General features: G+C 39.2%; 1 protein-coding gene across 1 annotated transcript in view; it reads left to right on the forward strand.

Annotated features, from left to right (window-relative positions):
* R3HCC1L (R3H domain and coiled-coil containing 1 like) overlaps positions 1 to 13458 on the forward strand; it is a 113334-nt gene that overhangs the window by 91184 nt on the left and 8692 nt on the right. Inside the window, exons 5-7 of the mRNA XM_044665746.1 lie at positions 9410 to 9480; positions 10545 to 10640; positions 11003 to 11143. Coding sequence (XP_044521681.1) covers positions 9410 to 9480; positions 10545 to 10640; positions 11003 to 11143 — 308 coding nt within the window. The remainder of the gene's footprint in view (positions 1 to 9409; positions 9481 to 10544; positions 10641 to 11002; positions 11144 to 13458) is intronic.

Consider the following 13458-nt stretch of genomic DNA (forward strand, 5'->3'; position numbering starts at 1 on the left):
TTGATCTCATTATATGTCTGGCCTCCATCTCCTCTAAGTTTTTCTTAAATTCTTCTGAATGCTTCTAAAAGGTTTGCTCCCCTGCCCCCTCATCTTCCAACCTTCCTTAGATATAATCATGCTACTATCCAATACTTTGCTTAGACTGAACTACAATAGCTGGAAACCTTCTTCATTCTTGACCTTAAGCTTAATCTCTTTAAATTGACTATCTTCAACTTGACTCCATTGTTCCTGATTACTTTCTGTTAATTTTGTAAAGGTTAGTATGGGGAAAAAATTACTGTAGTTGTTTGGACCTCTTTCGAGCTAGGACTAACATTTTTTTCTCCCACAGAATATTCCCTATTGTTAAGTCTTTTTCTGAATATCTTATGTAGTAAGGAATCTTACTCTTTTTTTCCACGAATACAAAAGAATCTCTATGCTTCATTACCTATTCATATTTAATCGTATTTCCTTAAGAATCAATTCTTTGAATCCTTGAATTTTTCCTGTTTTATTGTTCAGAACTTTCTACTGCTTATTCATCTGCCTATACCTTGCCAATTATTCACTTTCATTATCACTTCTTATGATTGCTATATATTCACAATTCTTAACTTTAATATTAAAGTGCTGAATATTTCTTATGCAATCAATTAACAAATATTTATTGAATACCTTACTGTCTTCTGTCATCTTTTCCCAAACTCATGTTTTCTTTACTTTCTCTGCCTTTAATTTTATTTGGTAGGTATTTATTGAACACCTGTAACATGCTTATCATTCTCTTTGTGGTATGGAGGATTCAAAACCAATATCATGACATAGATCTAGCCCATAAGAAATCTGTAGTCTTTTTCAGGAAGATGAAACATACAGACAGATAGCAAAATATGATTAAGTGCTGCATCAAGTGATACAAGCCAAGTGTTAGAATGTTGTGGGATACTTGCTATTACTACTCACTATTCTATCAAAGGTATTTTTCTGACCATATAGAAGATTTCATTAGTAATATGTATGTCTTCGATAAAGGAGAGGGGAACATCTTGCTCAATACTAATTATCAATACTGCTAGTAGGTTAGCTGCCAGGAGAGGGGAGACATGAACTTTCTTAGGAGCCCTGGCAAATACCACAAACAAGCAACTTTCAGGAAGAGTGTGTTTGCAGGCTAACTAAGAGTTTAGTTGAGGGATGGGAGTATTGTAAAATACTTTTTTCAATTTAGAGACAAGGAAATATTGATAGAGAAGAAACTTTTTCAGTTTTATATGGAGAACCTATGGTATGTTTTTCTGCCTGAGGTGATCACCAGCTACATCTAACATACTTAGTCTACTAAAGAAGAAGGTGAAAGGCTTGAAGTCCACTTAAAGTAAGTGTCTGCCTTATTAGAGGTAATAAAAGTTTTCTTGGATAAAATGAAAGAAATAATCCTGAAGCAAAATTATTCAAGGATAAGAGGATCAAAATAATTGTTTAGAGTTGGATAAGTAAATGATTGAAACATCAAGCAAAGAGAAGAAACATTTTCTTTTTGGAACTCTACAGTAGATTTGAGATTTATCTTTAAAAAACCATTTGTTATATTCTGAAATAGTACCACCCTACAGAACACTAAAGAACATTCATAGGCACAAACCAGTGGCAGAATCCTATTAAAATCAAGTTGAAGAGGGGGCAGCTGGGTAGCTCAGTGGATTGAGAGCCAGGCCTAGAGACGGGAGGTCCTAGGTTCAAATCCGGCCTCAGACACTTCCCAGCTGTGTGACCCTGGGCAAGTCACTTGACCCCCATTGCCTACCCTTACCAATCTTCCACCTATAAGTCAATACACAGAAATTAAGGGTTTAAAATTAAAAAAAAAAAAAATCAAGTTGAAGAGATCTGTTGATGATGCTAGACCTCACATCGCAAGAGAAAATGTGTGCTGTCACACCATGTTTAGAGAGATGGAGAGAGGCCACGTTGGGAGATGGGGTCTGTGGTACTTAGATGATTACTGCTTATAATCCCAGCTATCTACATATAAGTACAACAGGCCCCTCCCTCCCTCTGCTTAGAGAAGTTGGAGTTTAGACATTGGAGAACTACCACCATTTAAAGGAGGGTACCCAAGGAATTTACCTCATTATTTCCTGCCCGGCTAATCTCCTAGATTTCAAGTTCTACAGAAATTCATCTTTCTATAAGATGTATTCAGCTCTGTAACTCATATCTCCCCCCAAGTTGCTTTCTACCCTAATTGTAAGACCGTATCACTTTTCCACTGGATACTTACTGTAAAAGTGAAATTTGGGAGATGTCATCTTTAAGTATATATATGTATTTTCTATGGACATTAATCAAACTACATTTCCCATGGTCCAACGGGTTTCCGGTTCCGGTTCTTTGGGCGTGGGGACACCTACGTCTCCATGTAGGGAAGAGTTTATAATCTCCTGGGTTAGGAGGGGGTGGTGTCTTGGCCAGCAGACTGAGGAAGAGGTAATAATGACTGGAGAGGCAATTTTGAATTCTTATAAGCGCATGGTCTAATAACTTTATCTATCAGCATGGCTTTAATTAAATTACTAATATAAATATTTATAGTAGCCTTTATTATTTTTCATATTTATATTACCAAATTTTCCCCCTCCCCAGTCCCCCACATACTTTTCATGTATTGTCTCCTCTGTTAGACAGTGAACTTGAAAAGATTGTCTTTTTTTTTTCTTTATTTTATTTTAATAACACATTTCCATATAAGTTTTCCAAAGTTATATGATTCATGTTGTCTCCCTCCCCTCTTCCGTCCCCCACCTCCCACAGTCGATAAGCAATTCAGTCTGGGTTATACATGTATTATCAAGCAAAGCAATTTCCATGTTACTCATTTTTGTAGATGAATAATCTTATGAAACCAAAATCCTCAAATATCCAAATAGTCAAGTGATAAATCATATATTATCATCTGCATTTATACTCCCAACAGTTCTTTCCTTGGAGGTGGGCTAGTATTCTTTTTCATAAGTTCCTCAAAATTGTCCTGGATCATTGTATTGCTGTTTAGTAGCAAAGTCTATCTCATTTCATCATTCCACAATATTTCAGTTACTATGTATAATGTTCTCCTGGTTCTGCTCATTTCATTCTGCATTAGATCACATGGGTCTTTCCAGTTCTTTTCGAAATTATCCTGTTCATCATTCCTTATAGCACAATAGTATTTTGATCACCATCCTATACCACATTTTGTTCAGCCATTTCCCAATTGAGGGACATCTGTTTAGTTTCCAATTCTTTGCCATCACAAAAAGAGCAGCTATAAATATTTTTGTACAAATAGATCCTTTCCCATTTTTTAAAATCTCTTTGGAATACAAACCTAGTAGTGGTATTGCTGGATCAAAAGGTATGCATTCTTTTATAACCTTTTGGGGCATAATTCCAAATTGCCTTCTTGAATGGTCAAATCAATTCAAAACTCCACCAGCAATGCATTTGTGACCCAATTTTGCCACATTCCCTCCAATATTTGTTATTTTCCTTTACTGTCATATTGGCCAATCTGATAGGTGATACCTCAGAGTTATTTTTCATTTGCGGATTTTAAAATTAATATTCAATATCTCCAAAGTATAATATTTTATAGAGATTTATTAATATTTAACTAGAGAGCTAGAGAACACAGAGAACGTTCCCCACTCACTTCACATGGAAGAGAGAGGGAGAAGGGTGTTACCCAAAACTTATATACAATCACACAAAAGATGCATATAAATAGAAAGGAAAAGGAATTGTGGGTAATACAGAAAGGAATCCTAGGCAGTGCAGTTCCAGGGGTTTGAAATTTTCCAACTATACACATTTCTCTACTCAAGAGGGATTTAGAACATTTTTTCATATGATTATTGATAGCTTTCATTTCTTCACCTGAAAACTGCCTGTTCATATCTTTTGAGCATTTATCATTTGGGAAATGGTTTAGATTCTTATAAATTCGACTTAGTTCCTTATATATTTGAGAAGAGACCTTTATGACAGAAATTTGTTAAAAAGTTTTCCCCCATTTTGTTGCTTCCTTTCTAATCTTGGTTGCATTGGTTGGATCAGTTCACAACTCCACCAGCAATGCTTTAATATCCCAATTTTGTCACATCCCCTCCAACATTCACCTCTTTCCTTTGCTATCATGTTAGCTAATCTGCTAAGTGTGAGGTGATATCTCAGAGTTGTTTTGATTTGCATTTCTCTAATTATAAGAGATTTAGAACACTTTTTCATGTGTTTGTTGATAGTTTTTATTTCTTTATCAGAAAATTACCTGTTCGTGTCTCTTGCCCATTTATCAATTGGGGAATGGCTTGATTTTTTTTTTTTTGTACAATTGATTTAGCTCCTTATATATTTGAGTAATTAGACCTTTGTCTCAATTTTTTGCTATAAAGATTTTTTCCCAATTTGTTGCTTCCCTTCTAATTTTGGTAACATTGGTTTTTGTTTGTACAAAAGCTTTTTAGTTTAATGTAATCAAAATTATTTATTTTACATTTTGTAATTTTTTCTAACTCTTGCTTGGTTTTAAAATCTTTCCTTTTCCAGAGATCTAGCAAGTATACTATTCTGTGCTCTCCTAATTTACTTATAGTTTCCTTTTTTATATTCAAGTCATTCACTCATTCTGAATTTATCTTAGTATAGGATGTGAGATGTTGATCTAGACCCAATCTCTCCCATATTGTTTTCCAATTTTCCCAGCAGTTTTTGTCAAATAGTGGGTCTTTGTCCCAAAAGTTGGGTTTTTTGTGTTTATCATACGCTGTCTTGCTGAGGTCGCTTACCCCAAGTTTATTCCACTGATCCTCCCTTCTATCTCTTAGCCAGTACCATATTGTTTTGATGCCTACTGCTTTATAGTACAGTTTAAGATCTGGTACTGCTAGGCCACCTTCCTTCATATTTTCTTTTTCATTATTTCCCTTGATATTCTTGGTCTTTTGTTCTTCCAAATGAACCTTGTTATAGTTTTTTTCTAATTCAGTAAAAACGTTTTTAGGTAGTTTGATAGGTGTAGCACTAAATAAGTAAATTAATTTGGGTAGGATGTGTTATGAGAGGTAAGGGGCTAAGAATGCTAGTGATGGTTGCTCAAAGGAAGAGACCCTATCCACAGCTAGATGTGAATATAAGATTTGTTCCCATACCGGTTGGGAACCTCCTTTAAACCTCCTTTAAAACTGAAGGTTCTTTGCTAACCACAAGCCTTAGAAACCAATCCAGGCAGGCAGTTGGGTAGGAGTAACCAAGAAGTAAAATGTAGCTTCCTGAAACCTTAGGTTGAAATGAAGGATTACCACTGGCTTGGAAATATGGCTATAGCCAGCTAGAGATGTTACCAGGATCTGACTACTTCAAACTGGACACTCACTAAAGGTAAGATGTTGGCTTTCAAAGATTATTATAGGCTTTAGTAAGAAAAGGTTATGTTTTTTTTGTTGTTTTTTTTCCCCCCTCTCTTAATTACCTTTTGGTGATTCTCTTGAGTTTTGTGTTAGGGCTACAACTTCTCTGTTCTTTATGAATGCTTGGAAGTCTTCAATTCTATTAAATGACCATACTTTCCCCTGCAAGAATATAGTCAGTTTTTCTGGATATTCTTGGTTGTAGGCGCTTGCTTTCCAGAATATTGTATTCCATGCCTTTTGGTCCTTCATTGTAGATGTAGCCAGATCCTGTGTTATCCTAACTGTGGTTCCATGGTATCTGAATGACTTCATCTTAGCAGCTTGTAATATTTTTCCTTAGTCTGGTAGTTCTTGAATTTAGCTATAACATTCCTGGACATTGTCAGTTGGGGATTAAAATGTAGGAGGCGATCTGTGGATTCTTTCAATCTCCACTTTTCCCTCTTGTTCTAGATTGTTAGGGCAGTTTTCTTGGATAATTTCCTGTATGATGCTGTCCAGGCTTTTCCTTTTGTCATGATCTTCTGGTAGTACAATAATTCTCAAATCGTCTCTCCTGGATCTATTTTCAAGGTCTGTGGTTGTATCAATGAGGTGTTTCATATTTTCCTCAATTTTTTTATTCTTTTTATTTTGTTTTATATAAAGACTGAATTTCTTCCTTGGCTTTTTGGTCATCCTCCTTCTGGTCTGATTTCCTTTTTAGGTCATCTTTTACTTTCTTTGCCTCGTTTTCAAGCTAGTTAGTTTTGGCTTTCAAGACTATTTTTTTGTTTAAGTTCATGTATTTTCTTTTCTCAATTGTCTTCAGCCTCTGTTGATTGTTTTTTGAATTCTCGAATTTAATTGAATTTTGAGTTCTTGAGTTAATTGAATTTTGAATTCTTCCAAAGCCTGTGTCCATTTCACTGGAGTTTCTGCATTTTTACTTGGTATTCCTTGATCTTCTTTTGATCCATTTTCTCTTTGTTCAATTTTTGGATAGAAGCTGTTGGTTGTAGTTTCTTTTTTCTTTTTCTGTTGTTTGCTCTTATTTTTTTTTTTCTTTTCCCCCCTGTAATTGGCTGTAATCTTGCTCCTTTGATCATTTTTTTTTTAATCTGTGAGTCTGGGATTTTCAGTCCTAGAAGGGCTTTTTCTCTGCTCTGTTGACTAATTAGGTTAGTGGGACCTGATGCCAGATCTTCCCCAACTGTAGTAAAAGCTAAAGATGTGATTTCAGCTACTTTCACTGCATTCTATGGGGGAGGGGTATTAGAGCATCCCTGCCTTCTGAAGACTTCTTATATACTGTATTGATAGGATTAAGCCTGGGTGGGGTTGATCTGCAGAGCTCAAAAATGCCCTGAGGTCAAAACCTCAAAGGGGTGGGGGGAACAGAGCAGTATGGAGCTGTTTTTCTCCCTCTCTGGTTTTTCCCCCCCAACCACCTCTCTGAGGTCTGTGATCAGAGCCCTGAGTCTGGCACAGCACTCCCTCCTGACTAGCGCCCCCACCCACCCTGAGATTCCAGGATCCACAGGAGACTCAGCACATTAGGTGGAGAAGGGGATCTGGGATCTTCCTCCTTTTAAGTTGGGTTCAGCAGGGGGATCCCTCAGCTCTGTTCTATTGTTAGATTTGGTTTTCTGTCCCCTTAAAGCCCTTTGTCCTTGATTAGTGTTGAAGGGTTTACAGAGGTCTGTAGCCTTGCTGCTTCTAAGCCTCCATCTTCCCAGAAGTCTTCCTATCACTTTCAAATATATATTTAAGACTAGAGCAACAAGAACCTTTCAGAAGTTATAAAATTCATCTTTTCATCACACAAATCCTCTTGGATAGATAACTATCATATTACTGAAGCTTTCCAAAGAAAGACCCTCTCCAATTGCTATAGAAACTTGTTGGAAGTGTTTAATCACTCTTGCAGTAAGGAAATTCTTCTAATTAAGCTAAATCATCTTAATTTCCTTTTATTTTGTTTTTCCTCAAAGGAGTCTTTTCCTGGCTTGATATCCTGATAGTAAGGTGTGAACAGTGCCTGGATTGTTGTTTCTTTACTTTTTAATGTACTTTTAAAAGTTAATACATAATCATCTGTTGGAGAAAGCAGGAGGGCAGATGCCAGAATGGACTATATCTCCAGACGTTTGAATTCACTAGAGAATCCTAGAGTTGGAGCTGTAAGAACTATAAGAAACATCCACTTCCTAGTTCCTTCTTTAGTAGATGAGAAATGGAAACCCCCAGAGAATCATTTGTTTAAAGGCATACATCTAGTTAGTGGCAGAGCTAGGGCTAGTATGTGGTCCTAGATCTTGCTCTTTCTATCTTCACAACACCTTCTCTCCATCCCTAAATCTCAACTCACAGCAATCACCCCAGTCTAGACTCTTATCACCTAATTGTTATGATAACCTAGTTATTAATAGGCTTACCTAACTGTTGCAACAGCCTTTTCACTGATCTTTTTGCCTCTAGTTTTTGCTCACTCCAGTCCATTCTCCACACAACTGCTAGAGTGATCTTCCTGAAATGCAGACATGACTAAAGCATTGCTTGGCTCAGTGAACTTCAGTAGCTATCTGTTACTTCTAGGACCATATATAACAAGTGGTGCACTGTGTAGAGCTTAGGACCTGGAGTCAGGAAGACCTGAATTAAAATTTGGTCTCAGATACTATATGGGAGACCCTGGACAAGTCTTGTAATTGCTATCTGCCTCAGTTTTCTCAACTGTAAAATGGGAATAACAGTAGCACCTCCCTACCATGGTTGTTGTGAGGATCAAAGGAAATAATATTTGTAAAGTACTGAGCACAATGCCTGCACATTGTAGATATTTCATAAAAGCCTGCCTTCTCTCCTTCCCATCCTCTTATCTTCCTCCTTCCTTCAGACATTGAAAACCTTTCATAGTCTAGCCCTGTATTTCCTTTCTTAGCATATACACTATGATTCAACCAAACTGGCTCTCTTACTTCCCTTCACACCAGGTACTCCATCTCCTCTCTCCATGCCTTTGCACTTGTTGTCTCTCTTGTCCCAAGAGCACTCTCTTTCCATCCCCTCCTCTCAGCATTCCTCGATTCCTTCAGGACTTAGCCCCAAGACCACTTCCTCCATAAAGTCATTCCTGATCCCTTCAGCTGTTTCTGTCTGTTCTGTCTACAATGATTATATGTACATGTAGTCTTCCCCTCTGGAAAATCTGAGCTTCTTGAAGGCAGAGACAGATATTTAAAAGCCTAGGACAGTGCCTGGCCCATAGCAGGTACTTGATCGTATTGATTGATTCTATCTGGCTCCAAAGTAGGTAACCTTTTGATTCTGCTAAATGGCCAACTTGCCACTGCTTTATCTTTTCTTCTGGTCTGATAACCACTTTATATTGTATTTCTTTTTATCATAGTTTCTCTGACTTCATCACCATTTTTACTGCAGTAGTGCAGAAGAAAAAACAAGACATCTTTTAGTTGGGCTGCCCCTTCTTCGTCATTTAGTTTTTGCCTTTTCCCTGAATTCCATCTTACTAAATAATCTCTATGCCCTTGAGCCTACATTTGCATTAAATCCAAATAACCTTTCTAGTTCACCTTATCCTACTATTTCTTCTCTACCCTCTCCTCTGTACTTCCCACCTCTCCATTGTCCCCTACCCACAAGAATGCTTCTTCCAAATAATATTTTTAATACATTCCTTCCTTAGGGACTTGTGAGGATTAATTAGTTGACGTCTACAAAGTACTTGGGAACATAAAAATACTCCTGGGTAGTGCTCTATGATGACATTATAGCTTTTAAAATTCAGCTGCAGCTTCTGTTCTCCAAGCTGTTTTTTTCTGTGTGTCATCCACTTTTGACTTTATTTGAGATCGGGTCTGTTTGTTTCAGTGTAATATGCTTTATGAGATTTTATAGGAACTTAATAAATGTTTATCAATGGAATAAAGCTGCATTTTGAGAAATAAAATGTGTGTTTTCTTGTGTTATAGAAAGAAAGGATTTGATATTAAATGGGTTGATGACACGCATGCTCTAGGAGTGTTCTCCAGTCCAATCACAGGTATTTACGTTTTATCCATTCTTCATTCCTTCTTTCAGTTGAAGTAACTAGGTAGGCTTATTTAGCTTGGAGAAGAGATGATTTGGGGGGGGTGGGGAGACACAAGAGTTATCTTCAAGTATCTGAAGAACAGTCATGAGGAGGGAAAATTAGACTTGTTCTCATTGTCCCTAAAAGGCAAATTTCAGCTTGATATTAGGAGGAACTTTCTAACAATTAGAGCTTTTTGGAGAGTTTCTCTTCCCTATGGTGTCTAAGCAAGGGCTGGAAAGAGATTTCTTTAGACTACAAGTTGAACCAGATAGCTGTTGGGCCCTTCCAACTCTCAAATTCTGATTCCCTTACTTTTCTATCCTCCTTTTCCTCCTGTAATATGGCCTCCTTTATCAGTTCTGGACAGTAGAAGCTCTGGGACAACTGCAGATTTTTTAAAGTGGTATCTTGGAACTTTGATCTGTAGATGGGGTGGTTATACAGGGAGAGGAATACTTCTCCCAAAGGATTACTTCTGAATCTGGTGGAAGGTGCTACATTTACTTACTGATTACTCAGAAGAGGATATTTCTGCAGTGCTTTTGATTTTATTTCATCACCATAAAACAACGGTGAAATCATAAATCTGAGCACACGCTCCCCCCAAAAGCACCATAAGTAATTAAATTATAGTGCCAGCTATGTATCTTATGGCTCTGCCTTCTTTGCCAGAAGACCCCTCAGAAGCTTGTAATAGCTCCACTTGTCTGGTCCTGTGCCTTTGTATGTGTGCACAACCCCAGGAGGGAGCTGAGGGAGACAGATATTTAGCCATCAGACTCCCCTGACCTTCATCCCCAGTCTCTTGAGGCCAGGATCTGGGGTGTTTCATATCCTGAGTGCCTAATGGAGTTCCTGGCGTATGACAGGAATTAATGCTTGTTGAACAGGTGAGTGATTGGCTGGTCTCTAGCACTTCCTCTAAACTTGTTTTTTCATTTCAATGACGTGCTTTCTGAGAACCAGCTTCAAATTTTCCTTTGCTTCATTTCGTTCTATTCTTACATGCTACTATTCAAACTTCCCCCCAGCTCGTGATGCCCTGAGCAGTAAGCACATGATGGTGAAGATCCGGCCGCTCTCCCAGGCCACAAGAGCAGCCAAAGCCAAAGCCAGGGCTTGTGCCGGTGAGTCCCACGTCCCTGCGTGGCCCCCTCTTCATCCCCTCGCCCGAGTCTGTTTGTGGCTCTGCAGGCCCGCAGGCCCCCGGCCCGCCTCACCCCCAGCCCCCAGCATCTGCCGAGCCAGATCGGGCTGGCTGGGGCCGACTCTGTCTAACGGAGTCACTGCACAAAGTTGTGTTAGTGCACATGATGAAGCCACATTGTACTTCCCCATGTTAATTCCCTGTGATGCTCATCTAACACTGGTATTAATTACTGTTGATGCAGCCCTCGTTAGTCTATTTGGTATGTTAATTACTGTGTTAAATCACTTAGGGCTGAGCTGCTTACTCCTTGCCTCCCTCCCCTCCCCGCTTCCTCCTTAGAGTTCCTCCAGCCCGCCAAGGCACGTCCAGAGACATCGGCTGCCCTGGCCCGAAGGCTGGTGATCAGCGCCTTGGGGGTGCGCAGTCAGAGGACCAAAGCGGAGCGGGATGCAGAGCTCAAGAAACTGCAGGAAGCCCGTGGTGAGTTGGAGAATTGATTCCTTTCCTGGCTCTTTTTGAGAACTTTCCTTGAATCAGGCTTAAAGGCCCGTGAGGACAGACGAGTAGCCGGTTTGCTTTTGCCATTTCCCTCCCTGGAAAAGCTCTGGGGGTAAAGAGTTGGTTCTGGTGCTGATATCTGGGAGAAAGGCATTGTGAAACCTGCTTGCCAGATAGTCTTATAAGATACATATCAACCTTCTAGGTAACATCTATAGTTCTTTGAAAGCATAATAATGTCTTCCCTAATCCTTAGCAAAGACTTTGTTGTGAAGTACTTTTCCAGGTGAAATATCATCTCTAACACGAAAGGAAATTTGCCATGGCTTGTGCTCAGCATATCCATGACATCACTGTGTTCTATATTATAGACCAGTGATGGAAAACCTTTTAGAGACTGGGCACCCCCCCCCCCAGGTTTGCCCTTCCCTCCTTACCCTACACAGGGAGGAAGCACTCCCATTAGGCTGAGGGGCAGAGGGCAGGGGATGTGCACACATGTTGTCAGGTGTGATGGAGAGGGGGAATGGAGCAGCTCCACCCAGGCCCTCTGGCCCTCTGCCTGTCTAGTAAAGAACTCAGGGGGCAGCTGATTATTCAGTGTATTGAGAGCCAGGCCTAGAAATAGGAGTTCCTGGGTTCAAATCTGGCCTCAAACACTTCTTGGGTAAATCACTTAACCCCCATTGCCTAGCCCTTACTGCTTTCCTGCCTTGGAACCAATACTTAGTATTGATCCTAAGGTGGAAGGTAAGGATTTAAAAAAAAAAAAAAAAGAACTGGGGGAGAGGGGTGGCAGGCAGAATGTGTGTTTCTACAGAGCACTTTGAGTGCCATCTTTGGCATCACTGTTATAGACAGAGCTGATCTTATCAATACTCAGGTAAAAAGGAAAGTGCTAGCAATACAAATGATTCTGGCTTTATTTATTTGCTTACTTACTTACTTGATCTGAGACAGCCCTGAATATTTCTAGTGTGACATGATAGTCTGTCTTCTAATTATTTACTAGTAGCTAGAGTTCTAGGAAAATGTTTCTAGTTCACAGGTAGATTTTTTTTTCCCCTCACAGTTGGGAGCTGAAGTTAAAGTCTATCTTTTCCCCTCTATCAGCTGTAGATTTCTGTGTAAAGACTAGGGATTCTGATTTAGCTTCCAAGTACTTTTTAATCAATGTTTAAGGTTTAGACAGTCTCATTGCCCCTGCCCACGATCTGGAGAATCTGTGAAGGCAATTTATTCTGAGAATTCCACTTAGCAGAAAGTAACTTCATTTTCCCATTAAACGAATTGAAGTTTTGAATACCTTGTTTATGCTGGTCTAACAAGGTGCTATTAATACTTTTTGTCCACTCTGCTTTGATGATAGTAGACAGCTTGCAGCCTCTTAGCTGCACTGACCAGATAACCAGTAACACATTGTTTTATGGCAGGTGCTAAAGTTTCAAAGCTGAACCTAAACTATTCTTAAAACCTTAATGATTTCAATGAGGGAGCTGAGTTCTCCACTATGCTCCATCATTGAAGACCTCTTGGAGATGAGAGGCAGGAGAAAGGTTTCCCATTGGTTTTTGAGGATGCCAGTAACTAAAGACTATACGTTATGTGAAGAATGTTCTGGCCTCTTAACCCTTTACTCACAAGAGGAATGTTTCTCTCTGTATTACATTGTTTTCCTTTGTAGATAAAAGCCTCCCCTCCCTCAGCTCTCATATCATGTTGTTTTTTTTTTTTTCTTTGTAGGACAGACAACTAGCAGTATAGCTGAATCAGTACCTGGCTCTGCAGTTTCTATATAAATGATGTGGATGTTGGAACAGTGGTTAATTCATGCTAGAAGGGAGGGAAACACTTATTATGGGCCAAGCACTATACTAAATGCTTTATAGATATTATCTTATTGATCTTCACAACAGTCCTGGCAAGTAGATGCTCTTATTATCCCCATTTTACAGTTGAAGAAACTTAGAGGTTAAGTGATTTGCCCAGAATCACACAGCCAGTAAGTGAATCAGATCAGATTAGAACTCAGGTCTTCATGCCTGACTCCAGAACCCAGTGTTCTGTCTGCTTTGCCACTTGGCTGCCTCTAAAAAGGCCATTATTGGGGGCAGCTAGGTAGCTCAGTGGATTGAGAGCCAGGACTAGAGATGGGAAGTCCTGGGTTCAAATTTGGCCTCAGACACTTCCTAGCCATGTGACCCTGGGTAAGTCACTTAACCCCCATTGCCTAGCCCTTACTGCTCTTCTGCCTTAGAACCAGTACATAGTATTGATTCTAAGACGGAAAGTAAGGG

This window comes from Gracilinanus agilis, chromosome 2, assembly GCF_016433145.1.
Source record: "Gracilinanus agilis isolate LMUSP501 chromosome 2, AgileGrace, whole genome shotgun sequence".
Lineage (NCBI taxonomy): Eukaryota > Metazoa > Chordata > Mammalia > Didelphimorphia > Didelphidae > Gracilinanus > Gracilinanus agilis.